The sequence below is a fragment of the Nerophis lumbriciformis genome, linkage group LG16 (assembly GCF_033978685.3).
Source record: "Nerophis lumbriciformis linkage group LG16, RoL_Nlum_v2.1, whole genome shotgun sequence".
Lineage (NCBI taxonomy): Eukaryota > Metazoa > Chordata > Actinopteri > Syngnathiformes > Syngnathidae > Nerophis > Nerophis lumbriciformis.
The window spans coordinates 19,407,347-19,424,924 of NC_084563.2; the positions used below are offsets into that span (position 1 = coordinate 19,407,347).

At 39.9% G+C, this 17,578-nt stretch overlaps 1 protein-coding gene across 6 annotated transcripts in view; it reads right to left on the minus strand.

Moving 5' to 3' along the window:
* atp8a1 (ATPase phospholipid transporting 8A1) overlaps window positions 1-17,578 on the minus strand; it is a 342,299-nt gene that overhangs the window by 51,703 nt on the left and 273,018 nt on the right. For all 6 annotated transcript variants that reach the window (XM_072914888.1, XM_061976742.1, XM_061976744.1 and 3 more), the window contains one exon: window positions 6,760-6,834. In XM_072914888.1, the coding sequence (XP_072770989.1) occupies window positions 6,760-6,834 (75 nt within the window). The remainder of the gene's footprint in view (window positions 1-6,759; window positions 6,835-17,578) is intronic.

Genomic DNA, 17,578 nt, shown 5'->3' on the forward strand with positions numbered 1-17,578 from the left:
TAAACACAGTACACATAAAACACACAATACACATTAAACACAGTACACATTAAACACAGTACACATAAAACAACAAACAGCACACATAAAACAAATATTACACATAAAACACACAGTACACATACAACAACAAACAGTACACATAAAACAAACATTACACATACAACAAACAGTACATATGAAACACAGTACACATGAAACAACAAACAGTACACATAAAACACACGGTACACATAAAACAAACAGTACATATAAAACACACAATACACATTAAACACAGTACACATAAAACAACAAACAGTACACATAAAAACAACAAGCAGTACACATAAAACAAACAGTACACATAAAACACACAGTACACATAAAACACACAGTACACATAAAACACACAGCACACAAAAACACACAGTACACATAAAACAATATACAGTACACATAAAACACAGAGTACACAAAACAAACAGTACACATAAAACAAACAGTACACATAAACAAACAGTACACAAAAAACACTACACTTAAAACACACAGTACATAAACAAACAGTACACATAAAACAAACAGTACACATAAACAAACAGTACACATACAACAAACAGTACACATAAAACAAACAGTAGACATAAACAAACAGTACACATAAAACACACGGTACACATAAAACAGACAGTACACATAAAACACACAATACACATTAAACACAGTACACATAAAACAACAAACAGTACACATACAAAAAACAAACAGTACACAAAAAACAACAAGCAGTACACATAAAACAAACAGTACACATAAAACACACAGTACACATAAAACACACAATACACAAAAAACACAGTACACATACAACAACATACAGTACACATAAAACACAGAGTACACATAAAACAAACAGTACACATAAAACACTACACCTAAAACACACTGTACATAAACAAACAGTACACATAAAACAAACAGTACACATAAACAAACAGTACACATACAACACAGTACACATAAAACAAACAGTACACATAAAACAAACAGTACACATAAAACAAACAGTACACATAAAACACAGTACACATAAACAAACAGTGCACATAAAACAGTACACATAAAACACACAGTACATAAACAGTACACATAAAACAAACAGTACACATAAAACACAGTACATATAAAACAAACAATACACATAAAACAAACAGTACATAAACAAAGAGTACACATAAAACAAACAGTACATAAACAAAGAGTACACATAAAACAAACAGTACATAAACAAAGAGTACACATAAAACAAACAGTACACATAAAACAGTACATAAACAAAGACTACACATAAAACAAACAGTACACATGAAACACAGTACATAAACAAAGAGTACACATAAAACAAACAGTACACATAAAACAAACAGTACACATAAAACACAGTACATAAACAAAGAGTACAATAAGTGTTTTTCATGGCTAACAACATTTCCTTGGTTCCATGTTACAAAAGTTGTCTCCTGGCAAGGCACACTATTTCCATAAATGCTGTATCGTGACCAAAAATAATAAAAATACGTCTGCGTGTTTTTAAGTTCATTTTTATGAGTTTCTAAGTTCATTTTCATGAGTTTATGAGTTTGAGTTTTGCACGAGAGCGTGTGAATTTCTCCCGACACAAGTTGAGGACGTCCATGTTTGGCAGTCGGTCCTGGGAATGGCAGCCTGAAAGTGTTTAGGAAAGTAAGAATGGTCTGAAACAAAGTAAAAGGCGAGATGTTTTTTGTTTCCCGGGGACTAAAAACCGACTCCTCTGCTCTCGCCACTTCACAGACGGAAGTTTCCAGATGCCGACTTCTTCAAAATGCATTCAATCGTATCTAAAATGTGATTCTTCCTTGCTGGTAACAGGCTGAGGGGGCGTGTCCCTATGCAACATAGTGAGATGTATAGCATCATTTATTAAAGGACACTTTAAGGACATCCTATGCAAAACAGACCATATTTTGCTGCAAAAGAAAATATTTGATTTGTTTTTCAGCGCTTTTCTCATCAAAATAATCATGAATTAGTTGATTGACAATTAATCTGTGTATTATTTGTGTAGAAAGTCATTAAAACTCACTTTTATTCAATGGTGTTCCACCCAGCACCAACCTTCTGTTTATTTGGTTTATTGTGCAATCATATTTCCCAGGCTATTTGTTTCATATCAATAATGAAAAACACTATCGGAATAATTTTTTATTTACATTTGAATCATATGTCATTTTAAGGAGAACTATGAACTAGATGTTTGGAAAAGATCCATACTTTAAATACAGAATGTCATTATATTTAGAGCCAAACACTCTCCCAACCAGAGGTGCTAGCATTACAGTATAGCATAATATGTATATATATATATATATATATATATATATATATATATATATATATAAAATATATATATTATGTGTTTTCTTATTATGTGCATGTATTTTTTTGCTAAATCTTTGAGTTGAAATGTGATTTCTTTCATTTGAAATATGACCCATGAAGGAGATGTACCGTATTTTTCGGACTATACGGCGCACTTAAAATCCTTTCATTTTCTCAAAAATCGACAGTGCGCCTTATTACCCGGTGCGCCTAATGTACGGAATAATTCTGGTTGTGCTTACCGACCTCGAAGCAATTTTATTTGGTACATGATGTAATGATACGTGTAACCCGGTAGATGGCAGTCACACATAAGAGATGACGCCAGTAAACAACACTAAAACATTAAATGTTCCATTGAGAATATAGAACATTACACACGGCGCTCAAAAATCCGTCAAAATGTTTTAGTACGACTTTGGTAAGGTACGCAGCCGCACCGCTTGATGGATTGTCGGCGCATTACGGCTACCGTAGTCAGACGTTCTGTATTATAAAGGTGTGTGTATAAGGACCGCAAAACAGCACCTATTAGCTGACATATAATCTTGTTTTGCAATATTATGCAAAACCAACAGTTTTTACCTTCTGGTACCTGCTGATATGAATTTGGAATCTGCATAAGTCCTGAAAATGTGCGCGTTTATGCCATTGTAGTCCGTGTCGACATTGTAGTCGATAAGCTTCTTCTTTTCCTCTATTTTCTTGTTATGGTACATTCATCCTCCACTGTTGCCATTTCTAATATAAAGTAGTGTAAAGTTCTTACTTATATGTGTCAGTAAACTTGCCATGAAAGCGCTAAAACATACCGGTGTAGTGAGTTTACATTATTCACCCAAGGAACTTTAGTTATTAGAGAGTTCCGGTCGGACGTTTTTTCACGGGACACATTGTTATTGCGCTAGTGAGTCACGGATGAGGAGATGCTGCTCCGTTGTTAATTTAAGTCAGGGATGTCAAACATGCGACCCCTGGGCCGGATCAGGCCCGCAAACAGGTTCAATCCGGCCAGCGAGATGAGTTTGCCAAGTGTAAAATTGAGCTGCATTTTTCAATTAAAAAAACTGCTGTTCTAAACGTGTCCGTTGGATGTCGCAACACCAATTCTGTCAGGCAAGCAAATAGTTTATACCAAGGCGAGCAAGTATACCAAGCAAGAGGTAGACGGTAAAGCGGGGCTGCGACTCCTCGTGGGAATACATTTTCCTCCATGCGGCCCCTGAGCTAAAATGAGTTTGACACCCTTGATTGAAGTAAAGTCTGAATGTCATTAAAACAGTTAGCGATATTGTTTGGTGTGCTGTGGGACATTATGTAATTTCACCTAATTGGGTTACAAATATTTTATGCAAACCAGTAATTATAATCCGCAAATAATGTGCCCTTGTTGAGTGTCTGTACTGTCTAGACCTCGGCATATCAGTAGGTGGCAGCAGGTAGCTAATTGCTTTGTAGATGTCGGGAACACGGTTTGTCGTGATCACAATATGCGGGAGGCAGCGTGTAGGTAAAAAGGTATCTAATGCTTAAACCAAAAATACACAAAAGACGAGTGCCGCTCAGAAAAGGCATTGAAGCTTAAGGATGGCTATGCAAAACGAAACTAAAACTGGATTGGCTGCAATGTAAACAAAAACAGAATGCTGGACGACAGCAAAGACTTACAGCGTGGGGAGCAGACGGCGTCCACAAAGTACATCCGCACATGACAATCAACACCAAAATAGGAGCGCAAAACAAGAACTAAAACACTACACACAGGAAAACAGCAAAAAAGTCAAAATAAGTCACAGCGTGATGTGACAGGTCGTGACAGTACACCTACTTTGAGACAAGACCTATAGTGATGCATGCTTGGTTATAGTTTGAATTCATATCCAACAATTGCGAGAACGACTTTTTATTGTCAATATCGGCTACTGAGTGTCACTTTTTTTACGTTTTCTGCTCGCAGTGTGCCTCTGGATATTTTCAATGAAAAAAATGTGCCTTGGTTCAGAAAAGGTTGAAAAACACTGATATTTGCGGAATTTTTATCATAATAATAATAAACTACAATCTGCTACCCAAGAATATACAACAATTCTTCTCAACACAAGAGAAATATAATCTTAGAGAAAAATGTAAATTAAAACATTTGTACGCACGTACAACACTTAAGACCTTCAGTATATCAGTATGTGGGATTAAATGATGGAATGGATTAAGCAAAGAAATCAAACAATGTACTAATATGATCCACTAAAAGAAACTCTTCTAACTTAAAGTGTTTACAAAGTACAAAGAAGCAGAACCATGATAAACATTCTGAATTTATCTCATCCATCCATTCATTTTCTAGATAATCTTACTCATCTCACCATATGAAATATAACATACCGTATTTTTCAGACTATAAGTCGCAGTTTTTTTTCATAGTTTGGCCGGGGGTGCGATTTATACTCAGGAGCGACTTATGTGTGAAATTATTAACACATTGGCGTAAAATATCAAATAATATTATTTAGCTCATTCACGTAAGAGACTAGACATATAAGATTTCATGGGATTTAGCGATTAGGAGTGACATATTGTTTGGTAAACGTATAGCATGTTCTATATAAATGATAAATGATAAATGGGTTGTACTTGTATAGCGCTTTTCTCCCTTCAAGGTACTCAAAGCGCTTTGACACTACTTCCACATTTACCCATTCACACACACATTCACACACTGATGGCGGGAGCTGCCATGCAAGGCGCTAACCAGCAGCCATCAGGAGCAAGGGTGAAGTGTCTTGCTCAGGACACAACGGACATGACGAGGTTGGTACTAGGTGGGGATTGAACCAGGGACCCTCGGGTTGCGCATGGCCACTCTTCCACTGCGCCACGCCGTCCCTATATGTTATAGTTATTTGAATGACTCTTACCATAATATGTTACGTTAACATACCAGGCACGTTCTCAGTTGGTTATTTATGCCTCATATAACGTACACTTATTCAGCCTGTTGTTCACTATTCTTGATTTATTTTAAATTGCCTTTCAAATGTCTATTCTTGGTGTTGAGTTTTATCAAATAAATTTCCCCCCAAAATGCGACTTACTGTATATATGTTTTTTTCCTGCTTTATTATGCATTTTCGGCCGGTGCGGCTTATACTCCGGAGTGACTTATACTCCGAAAAATACGGTACTTCACTCATTTGTATTTGTTTATTTTTATTGTTACGACTTATGGAGTATATTGTGAATAAATTGAGAACAGGAAGTGAACAAAAGTTTTAGCAACTGCTATGCAAAGGAAAAGGGGTATAGGATTAAATAAACTCTGCTTCTTCCTACTCCTTTTCGAACATGTTGAATAGAGAAACTGTAAATGGTGATGTATCATGCTGCATGCATGCATGTTCCAAATAAACTCAAACTCAATAATAATGCGTCTTGTGTATGAAAATAAACCTAAATAGACTCGCTCATTGGCATGCGCCTTATAAACCGGAAAATACGTAAATCCAATTTAAACGTTCCGTAGGTCAAGGCGAGTTTGGTAGCCTCTGTTATAAAAGTATTCAACTGAAATAAAGGTGTAGTTTGAAATACATATAAGTATGAATAATCAAGTTAGTTTAAAACCCTTTAGAAGTGAACAGTGTATGTTGTTCTTGGTTTACTCTTTCAAATAGCTGAAATATATCCTAAAGCTTCCTGTTGGGATTTCTCGAGGAATTCCCTTCGTTCCTTCCTCGACTTGGTCCATGTGCGCCAACTTTTTGGTTGCTTGTGCTTCACATGCAAAACTCATCTCTCCGCTCAGGAGCGTTCCAGTCTAAAAGCAAGGGGGAAGGGTCTTGAGCGGGTCACTGGTTGGACTTCCCAGTGGAACCATCCGGGAGCACTGGTCCACACGACATGCACCACTGGAGCCCTTTCTTATTGAGGGCAAGATCTCCATGGAGGGGCGGATTCAGACCGCCGCTCCTGACAGACTCCCACGGAGCCACAGGAATGTGCACCCCCAGCGCTCCCAAGGTGGGGCTTCATTGGGGAATTGATGCAAAATATCCACTCAACATGCATATTTTCACTGCAGGTTTTGACAGACGTGAAATATTACATTCATTAGGAGTGGCCCCGCGACAGAGCCCAGTGGGACTCCCCTTCCTCTTTCTTTTGAGAATCACGTGAGCATAGCTGCCCCTGGCTCAACCGCACTTGAGGCGAGCTAAGCTGTTCTTCTGAGGGGGAGGTTGGGCGCTGACTAAAGGTCGGCAAACACAGTGGTCAGGACGTCGGCGACACTATCCGCCAACGAGTAGGTGATCGGAACCTCCGCGCAAAAGAGAAGTCAAGCGGTTCATCGACACTTACCACGTTGTACAGGCCGATGCACCAGCGCTCGAACAGAATCTGACCCGAGAAGCCGTTGACAAAGGCGAACCAGATCTGCGGGAGACAAAACAAACGGACAATGTTAGAAAAACCTCTGCCCAGAGAAGCGAATAGAACGAACACAGTTGTGCACACACGGTAGAGTTGGGGTGTTTCAGTTTAATCACGGTCATGTCCGATGTTTGGTATGATGTCTTGAAAACGAGTGCCAGAGAGGGGACAAGTGGCAGACTTGGGTAAGTTGGTCAACTTCGACAACCAACAGACACAAAAACTTTTTTTTTGAGGATTATGATGAATTGTTCATGTAAAGGAGAAGATATGAACATCCCACCAGTCTTTATCCCAGTGAGAGCAGACTTTGTACAGTAAGGGATTGTTTTATTATGTTGATAGTCCCCCTATAAGATCCACCTATTTAATCTAGTTTTCATTTTACATGTATTAAATTTCATTAGTATCTTTTGAATTTCATTAGTATTTTGTCCACATGATTGCATGTGTCGGTCGTAAAATAGGTAATTTTTTGGTATGATTTCTTGAAAATGAGTGCCAGAGAGGGGCCAAGTGGCAGACTTGGGTAAGTTGGTCAACTTCGACATCCAACAGACACAAAAACTTTTCTTTTTAACCTGATTGAGGATTATGATGAATTGTTCATGTAAAGGGGAAGATATAAACATCCCAACAGTCCTTAACCCAGTGAGAGCAGACATTGTACAGTAAAGGATTGCTTTATTTTGTTGATAGTCCCCCTATAAGACCCACCTATTTAATGTAGTTTTTATTTTACATTTATTCATTTCAATAGTATCTTTTTAATTTCATTAGTATTTTGTCCACATGACTGCATGTGTCGGTCGTGAAATAGGTCATTTTTTGGGATGATTTCTTGAAAACGAGTGCCAGAGAGGGGCCAAGTGGCAGACTGTAGTTAGGTTGGTCAACTTCGACATCCAACAGACACAAAAACTTTTTTTTTAACCTGCTTGAGGAGTATGATGAATTGTTCATGTAAAGGGGAAGATATAAACATCCCATCAGTCTTTATCCCAGTGACAGCAGACATTGTACAGTAAGGGATTGTTTTATTATGTTGATAGTCCCCCTATAAGACCCACCTATTTAATCTAGTTTTCATTTTACATGTATTAATATCATTAGTATCTTTTGAATTTCATTGGTATTTTGTCCACATGACTGCATGTGTCGGTCATTAAATAGGTAATTTTTTGGGATGATTTCTTGAAAACGAGTGCCAGAGGGGGGCCAAGTGGCAGACTGTGGTTAGGTTGGTCAACTTCGACATCCAACAGACACAAAAACTTTTTTTTTAACCTGCTTGAGGAGTGTGATGAATTGTTCATGTAAAGGGGAAGATATAAACATCCCATCAGTCTTTAGCTCAGTGAGAGCAGACATTGTACAGTAAGGGATTGCTTTATCATGTTGAAGTCCCCCTATAAGACCCACCTATTTAACCTAGTTTTTATTTTACATTTATTAATTTCATTAGTATCTTTTGAATTTCATTAGTAATGTGTCCACATGACTGCATGTGTCCGTCGTGAAATAGGTTATTTTTTGGTATGATTTCTTCAAAACGAGTGCCAGAGAGGGGCCAAGTGGCAGACTTGGGTAAGTTGGTCAACTTCGACACCCAACAGACACAAACACTTTTCTTTTTAACCTGCTTGAGGATTATGATGAATTGTTCATGTAAAGGGGAAGGTATGAACATCCCATCAGTCTTTATCCCAGTGAGAGCAGACATTGTACAGTAAGGAATTGTTTTACTATGTTGATAGTTTTAACATCTTGTTTAGCACTTAGCAATACTGCTACTTGATGCTTAGTGAAATGTTCATGTAAAGGGGAAGATATAAACATCCCCTCAGTTTTTATCTCAGTGAGAGCAGACATTGTACAGTAAGGGATTGTTTTATTATGTTGATAGTTTGAAGTTTAGCACTTAGCAATACTGCTACTTGATGCTTAGTGTTTCACTCAAGCTGCATCTGTTTGGCACACAGATTCTAAAACTTGTAGATGGGGCGTTATAGCTCGGTTGGTAGAGTGGCCGTGCCAGCAACTTGAGGGTTCCAGGTTCGATCCCCGCTTCGGCCATCCTAGTCACTGCCGTTGTGTCCTTGGGCAAGACACTTTACCCACCTGCTCCCAGTGCCACCCACACTGGTTTAAATGTAACTTAGATATTGAGTTTTCACTATGTAAAGCGCTTTGAGTCTCTAGAGAAAAGCGCTATATAAAAAATAATTCACTTCAGATCAACCTCCTTATATTCAGGATTAAAAATAGAAGTTTCTGGATCATCATTTGTCCTAAAGTAGTCTTTGTTTTCTCTAATGAAATCGGCTATGATTAGTAGTGTTGTTGAAGGGAAAGTGAACGTTGTGATGCGTCTGAGAAATGAAATGAGAAATGCTAAAAAGGATCAAATTATGTAAATATTACATGTTATTATTAACCTTGATGGATGTTTTTTTTTTTTTTAAGAGCGCTCTATAGGCGGAAAAGAGCGACTCCCATTGGCTTTTGCTAGCGTTTATTTACGAGTTAGAATCCATAAAAAATACAAATGTGTGTTCTTGTCTTACATAAGAATTGTGACTGATAGGCAACATTCCAAAAAGAATGTGTAGTCCCCCAATAAGACCCACCTATTTAACCTAGTTTTTATTTTACATTTATTAATTTCAATAGTATCTTTTTAATTTCATTAGTATTTTGTCCACATGACTGCATGTGTCGGTCGTAAAATTGGTCATTTTTTGGTATGATTTCTTAAAAACGAGTGCCAGAGAGGGGCCAAGTGGCAGACTGTGGTTATCAGTCGCGTCTGGTGAACATCAAGCACTTTCTCGCTTCATTTGACGTCATTATGAAGGCATGAGCTGCCGCAAATTGGGACGGAACCTATCTGGCGAGCCCACCCGTCACCGCCACTGCGCGCACCCCCGCACCCCCAGCACGCCGCTTCAATTGTGAAAGAGCATGCATGTAACCCCCCGCCCCTAACTGTCTTCATTGGGGAGGCAGAAGGCATGCACATAATGACCTGGATAGTTTCTTAATGTGTGTGTGTGTGTGTGTGTGTGTGTGTGTGTGTGTGTCTAAGGGGCCCCTGCCCTACCACCCAACCCCACACCCTCGCATGCTCTCTATCAGGTGCACTCTACCATAAACTTGTTGCTTTTGTACCAGGGCGGGGGCATTTTTAGACAGAGCACATTATGTTCACTCAAAGTACGTATTTAGTTTTCCTTTTTTTTTTTTTTAAGAAATCATACAAAAACATTTTTTATAGGGGTGTCAAAAAATGTGTAATTTTCAGATTAATCACAATTCTTATTTGTAATGATTCTTAATTGATTTAAAAAAAATCAAAAATCGATAAAACTGTTTTCTTTTATTTGATGTTTTTATCTTTTTCAATCTGTCCTGTCCAGCCACAGACAAATCATATTGTTGATGTAGATCTGGGGTCCCAAAACTACGGCCCGCGTGCCAGATACGGTCCACCAGCATCCAAAATCCGGCCCGCGGGAAGATGGACTGATGCAAAGTGTAAAAGTGTTCTGTGGTTTTGGAAACTGTGGACGTCGTGACCTCCAGAACAAAGAGGAAAAGAACCATCTGGATTGTAAAGCATCTGTGATGGTATGGGGGTGTATTAGTGCCCAAGACATGGGTAATTTACACATCTGTGAAGGCACCATTAATGCTGAAAGGTACATACAGGTTTTGGAGCAACATATGTTGCCATCCAAGCAACGTTATCATGGACGCTAGGGCTGAAACGACGCGTCGACATAGTCGACGTCATCGGTTACGTAAATACGTCGAGGACGTTTTTGTTCGTCGACGCGTCGCATATTTACGTCACACTACCGTCATGGCGGAGCGCAAAGCAGACGATGCGAGCGGTGCGAGCGAGGGGAAAAAAGCACGCCAAAAGTCGTCAAAAGTGTGGGACTATTTCAATAAACGGCCTAAGAAGAAACGCTACTTTTACTCCGCTACTTTTATCTACATTTAGCTCGCTACTCGCTACTAATTTTTATCGATCTGTTAATGCACGCTTTGTTTGTTTTGGTCTGTCAGACAGACCTTCATAGTGCCTGCCTTACTGGTGACGTTTCACTTCGTTCCACCAATCAGATGCAGTCACTGGTGACGTTGGACCAATCAAACAGAGCCAGGCGGTCACATGACCTGACTGGCTCCGAGCTAACTTCGGGTGTTACCATTTAGTGGTCAATTGTACGGAATATGCACTGTACTGTGCAATCTACTAATAAAAGTTCCAATCAATCAATCAAAAGTGTGAAGGAAAAAAGACCCTTTTTTTATTTCAACCGTAAAGACTGACTGCACAGTTCCTGTCTTCACAATAAAAGTCCCGCTCCATCGCGCCTGCGCTTTCAAAATAAGAGTCTCCGAAAGCCAGCGCAAACAAGCTAGCAAGCTACGGAGTTTGCCGCCAATGTATTTCTTGTAAAGGGTATAAAAACGAATATGGAAGGTGGACAAATAAGATGCCAAATAAATAAATAAATGATAAATGGGTTGTACTTGTATAGCGCTTTTCTACCTTCAAGGTACTCAAAGCGCTTTGACACTACTTCCACATTTACCCATTCACACACACATTCACACACTGATGGAGGGAGCTGCCATGCAAGGCGCTAACCAGCACCCATCAGGAGCAAGGGTGAAGTGTCTTGCTCAGGACACAACGGACATGACGAGGTTGGTACTAGGTGGGGATTGAACCAGGGACCCTCGGGTCGCGCACGGCCATTCTTCCACTGCGCCACGCCGTCCCGATAACAACCACTTTCATGTGGTATTAGACAGAAAGGAGGAACTTTTTTTCTCCTCCATTTGAAAACGTGGACGTTACCAGCACTACTTCCTGATTACAATCAATGCAAGTCATCAGAATCAGGTAATACACCAACTTATATTCTTGTCTTCATGAAAGAAAGGAATCTATATGTTAAACATGCATGTATATTCATTAAAACACCTTTAACATGTAAACAAAAACGGCAAAATAAATAAATATAAATTATATACTGTATATATCAATGTATGTATATATATATATATATATATATATATATATATATGTATGTATGTATGTATGTGTGTGTGTGTGTGTGTGTGTATATATATATACACATATATATATATATATATATATATATATATATGATATGTGTGTGTATGTTACTCAGTACTTGAGTAGTTTTTTCACAACATACTTTTTACTTTTACTCAAATATTTGGGTGACTACTCCTTACTTTTACTTGAGTAATGAATCTCTAAAGTAACAGTACTCTTACTTGAGTACAATTTCTGGCTACTCTACCCACCTCTGCTAATAATGTTGTTGTATGCACACTGTGTCGAGCGGAAATGGCCTATCATAGCAGCACAACGGCAGCGTTCTTGCCATCACCATCAACTAGTCAATCGTCCGCGTGAGTATACGTTGTCATCATTACACAAAAACATGAATGTGTCATTTGTATCTGCGTTGTAAATTCATAAACTAAAGCACCGTTTCGCTCTGAGAGGAGCGTTTGGCGTGCCTGTTCAGTGTTTACAAAGACGCGCTCCTCTTTAACGCTAACGTTAATTAGTTGTGCAAATACCTTTTACAACATTAACAATTACGTATACTATGTACAAACGAACAATTAACTTTCACTTTAATCATACTATCATTGTTGTGTTATTAAGCAAAATAAGCAAAAGTTTTACTTTTGTTGAAATGTTTACACTGTTGTTACAGAATATTTCCGTTTTGCACTTTTTTGAATTGGATGTTTATCTTTATTTTTGCACATTTTAAAGCAAAATAAGCAATACTTTTACTTTTGAAATGCTTATACTATTGCAGAATATTAAGATTTGCACTGGATGTTTACTTTTATATTTGCACATTAAAAGCAAATAAGCTACATTTAATTTTGTTAAATGTTTACATTGTTACAGAATATTTTGTCATGTTGTTGTCAATGTTGACTGAGTGGCCATACTTTTTTTTTTGTAAATAAAAGCCATGCCTTTTGAAAAAACTGGCCTACATTTATTTTTTCATCTTCATTTTAAATAAAAAAAATAATCGGTAAAAGGAAAAATAATCTATAGATTAATCGAAAAAAATAATCTATAGATTAACCGATTAATCGAAAAAATAATCTATAGATTAATCGATAGAAAAATAATCGTTAGCTGCAGCCTTAATGGACGCCCCTGCTTATTTCAGCAAAACAATGCCAAATCACGTGTTACAAAGGCGTGGCTTCATAGTAATAGAGTGCGGGTACTAAACTGGCCTGCCTGTAGTTCAGACCTGTCTCCCATTGAAAATGTGCGGTGCAATATGAAGCCTAAAATACCACAACGGAGACCCCGGACTGTTGAACAACTTAAGCTGTACATTGTACATCAAGCAAGAATGGGAAATAATTCCACCTGAAAAGCTTCAAACATTGGTCTCCTCAGTTCCCAAACGTTTACTGAGTGTTGTTAAAAGGAAAGGCTATGTAACACAGTGGTAAAAATTCCCCTGTGCCAACTTTTTTGCAATGTGTTGCTGCCTAAGTTAAGGATTACTTGCAAAAACAAATTAAGTTTCTCAGTTCGAACATTAAATATCTTGTCTTTGCAGTCTATTCAATTCAATATAAGTTGAAAAGGATTTGTAAATCATTGTATTCTGTTTTTATTTACAAAATACACAACGTGCCAACTTCCATGGTTTTGGGTTTTGTAGTATAAACACTTTGTAGGGCTCAACAAAAGAAACGACTGGCAGCCTAATGGCAAAGACTACTTCCTGGCTATGGCAACACACCATCGTCTATACACATCTGCCATCTAACATCTGGCAATTGCGACAGCATGCAAAGATTACTATGTAATACTTGCAAATGAGACTCAGAAGTTGATACCGTTGAGTACCGGTATCGATCGCCAGGTACCGGGAATTGATACAATATTGGTTGAAATATACAGTCGTGACATCACATGAACAAAGATAAGACCTTCCGGAGGACAATTCTGTGGTCAGATGAAACAAGAAATTGAACTGTGTGGCCAAAATACCCAGAAAAGTTTAGGCCTTTAATTCCAGGAACACCATGCCTACCGTTAAGCATGGTGGTGGTAGTATTATGCTCTGGGCCTGTTTTGCTGCCAATGAAACTGGTGCTTTACAGAGAGTAAATGGGACAATGAAAAAGGAGGATTACTTCCAAATTCTTCAGGACAACCTAAAATCATCAAAGATTACTATGTAATACTTGCAAATGAGACTCAGAAGTTGATAGTGTTGAGTACCGGTATCGATTACCAGGTACCGGGAATTGGTACCATATTGGTTGAAATATAAAAGGTGCGAGGTTCGTTAATCACAGCAATACGCGTTTGGGTGAGTGGCAAAAGACGTTGCGAGAAGGTTGGCTCAAAGAAGAAGAAACGAGTGGGCAGGTCAAACTTCTGAATTAATTACAGCACCGCTCAATGAGGCTGAGGCCTATTTATTGTTGTGCTAAGTTCGAGAAGACTCCCATTCAGAGTTTTCACTAACTGCTTCTGTGAGAGTGTTTTGGCCTGGTCCTCAGGGTGCCCCAATGCGTCCTCGGTCTCTCTCCCCCTTGAGGGACAGATGCATTGATTTGCTCATTAAGGGGAAGATTTGTTCCTCCTTCTTTCTCCTCCGCACTCGGGGCCACTCCGCCGAGGGGTGTGGCTGGCTTCTCTCCCCCAGTGCACATCTTGAAAAAAAAAAAAACAAGCCGAGGACGGGTCGGGGGCGGGCCGAGGCGATTAGAAGACTTTGCATATTCAGCAAATGAAAAATCATTGATTGTACAGCCTGGAGTCTGGAAGGGCTTGACGTTTGTCCCGAACAATGCGGGCCTTAAGCTCGGTATTGCAGGACTACTAATAGAATCCACGCACAAAGCCGCCATTGAGCAAAAGAAGCGGCTGATAAATATGCTGCAAAAATTACGCGTTCATGTAACGGCCTCATAAATGCCACTTGTCCATCAGCGGGTTCCAAAGCAAAGTGTCAATCAAACAGAAGTGGTCGGCAGGATTGGGCTATTCCAGTGAAGTTGCTATGGTTTCCCTTTGAATGGGATTGAATCGAGCTCCCCTTTCACCGCGCTCCTTTGGGTTAACTGTGGCACTTGTTCCACAAGTGGGAATTGTGCTTCAGGAACTACTTCAACTATCCAAAAATAATGGCACAGCCAGGGAAAATGCGCGGTGGACGGGAAGAGAACTGACACCGGAAAAAGTTCAGAGCCATGCAACCAATCGTCCGGCACAGATGAACTGCCGGAAAAGGAAAGTGAGAGCTAACGGAGCAAACCATGACTGATGATGTACTGATGATTTCTATTCGGGCTCCAGTACTATGGAATGCCCTCCCAGTAACAGTTAGAGATGCTACCTCAGTAGAAGCATTTAAGTCCCATCTTAAAACTCATTTGTATACTCTAGCCTTTAAATAGACCCCCTTTTTAGACAAGTTGATCTGCCGTTTCTTTTCTCCTCTGCCCCCTCTCATTTGTGGAGAGGGAGACACACAGGTCCGGTGGCCATGGATGAAGTGCTGGCTGTCCAGAGTCGGGACCCGGGGTGGACCGCTCGTCTGTGCATCGGTTGGGGACATCTCTGCGCGGAACCGGGATGCGAACCGACCTCTTAACATTAAATGGTCTGGAACACCACTTGAGAATTGCACCAACCCTGTCTACATTGGCGTAACCCTGGACCGCACCCTCTCCTTCAAGGAACACATCAAAAACACCAAACTGAAAGTCAGCTCCCGAAACAACATCTTACGGACAAATTCCAAATGGGGAGCCACAGCACACACACTAAGATGTACTGCTTTGGCCCTGCGCTATTCCTCGGGAGAGTATGCATGTGTCTGGGAGAGATCAACCCATGCCAAGAAACTCGACCCAGCACTGAACAACACCTGCCGCTTGATCACTGGTTGCTTGAAGCCTACCAACCTGAACAACATACATCTCCTCGCTGGCATTTCCCCTGCAGACGTGAGACGGGAAGTTGCCAGCCGAGTAGAGTTCACAAAAGCTACCAGTGATGAACGCCACCTCCTCAATGGACGTGAACCCTCAGCCCAACGTTTGAAGTCAAGGAGAAGCTTCCCCAGCAATGTCCAGCCCCTAACAACATCTCGGGAAGAAACCAGACTCCAGCTATGGACACAAAAATTTGAGAAAGACCCCCCTCCTATTGACAAATCTGCTGGGTCAAAAGTATACATACAGCAATGTTAATATTTGATTACATGTCCCTTGGCAAGTTTCACTGCAATAAGGCGCTTTTGGTAGCCATCCACAAGCTTCTGCTTGAATTTTTGACCACTACTCTTGACAAAATTGGTGCAGTTCAGCTAAATTTGTTGGTTTTCTGACATGGACTTGTTTCTTCAGCATTGTCGACACGTTGAAGTCAGGACTTTGGGAAGGCCATTCTACAACCTTAATTCTAGCCTGATTTAGCCATTCCTTTACCACTTTTGACGTGTGTTTGGGGTCATTGTCCTGTTGGAACACCCAACTGCGCCCAAGACCCAACCTCCGGGCTGATGATTTTAGGTTGTCCTGAAGAATTTGGAGGTAATCCTCCTTTTTTCATTGTCCCATTTACTCTCTGTAAAGCAGCAGTTCCATTGGCAGCAAAACAGGCCCAGAGCATAATACTACCACCACCATGCTTGACGGTAAGCATGGTGTTTCTGGGATTAAAGGCCTCACCTTTTCTCCTCCAAACATATTGCTGGGTATTGTGGCCAAACAGCTACATTTTTGTTTCATCTGACCACAGAACTTTCCTCCAGAAGGTCTTATCTTTGTCCATGTGATCAGCAGCAAACTTTAGACAAGCCTTAAGGTGTCGCTTCTGGAGCAAGGGCTTCCTTCTTGCATGGTAGCCTCTCAGTCCATGGCGATGCAAAACATGCTTGACTGTGGACACTGACACCTGTGTTCCAGCAGCTTCCAATTCACTGCAGACCTGCTTTTTGGTAGTTCTCGGTTGACTCTTGATCATCCTTTTCAGGAGTTGGGCTTGGCCCCTTCGTTCCAGTGAAAGGAACTTTGAATTTTGGACAATTCCATGCTCCCAACTTTGTGGGAACAGTTTGGAGCAGGCCCCTTCCTCTTCCAACATGACTGTGCACCATACTTGCCAACCTTGAGACCTCCGTATTCGGGAGATGATTTGAGGTGTGGGGGTGGGTTAGCGGAGGGTGTATATATTTTCAAGTATTTCCTTTATATATATATTTATATATAAATAATCCATTCATGAATGAGTATATCCGTTCGGCCACCGTGTTCAATGAAGAAGTCTGATCTACAAAATGTGCAGGCAGCAAACCCCTTCCCCTTCGAGCTGTCCTGGATGAACTGAAATTATTTTTTCCAATCATTTTGGGACTTGCAAGCGTACTTCTTCTTCTTACTCGTCGTCGCCATGTCTCTTCTTCGTTCTTCTGCTTCGTCTCTGTTGTGTTTTTGGACATTACTATTTGCCGTAGTTTTGAAGCAATGCATGATGGGAATCCGGATGTTGCGTGTCAGTGTATTAACGTGCTGGCTGGAATAAACAAACGCTGAGAAATAGCTCCGTGCCTGCCTACTTTATCGGTTATAGATAAACTTATGGATAACGGAGACATATATAATAGTCTCCTTTTCAGGTGAGAGAGGA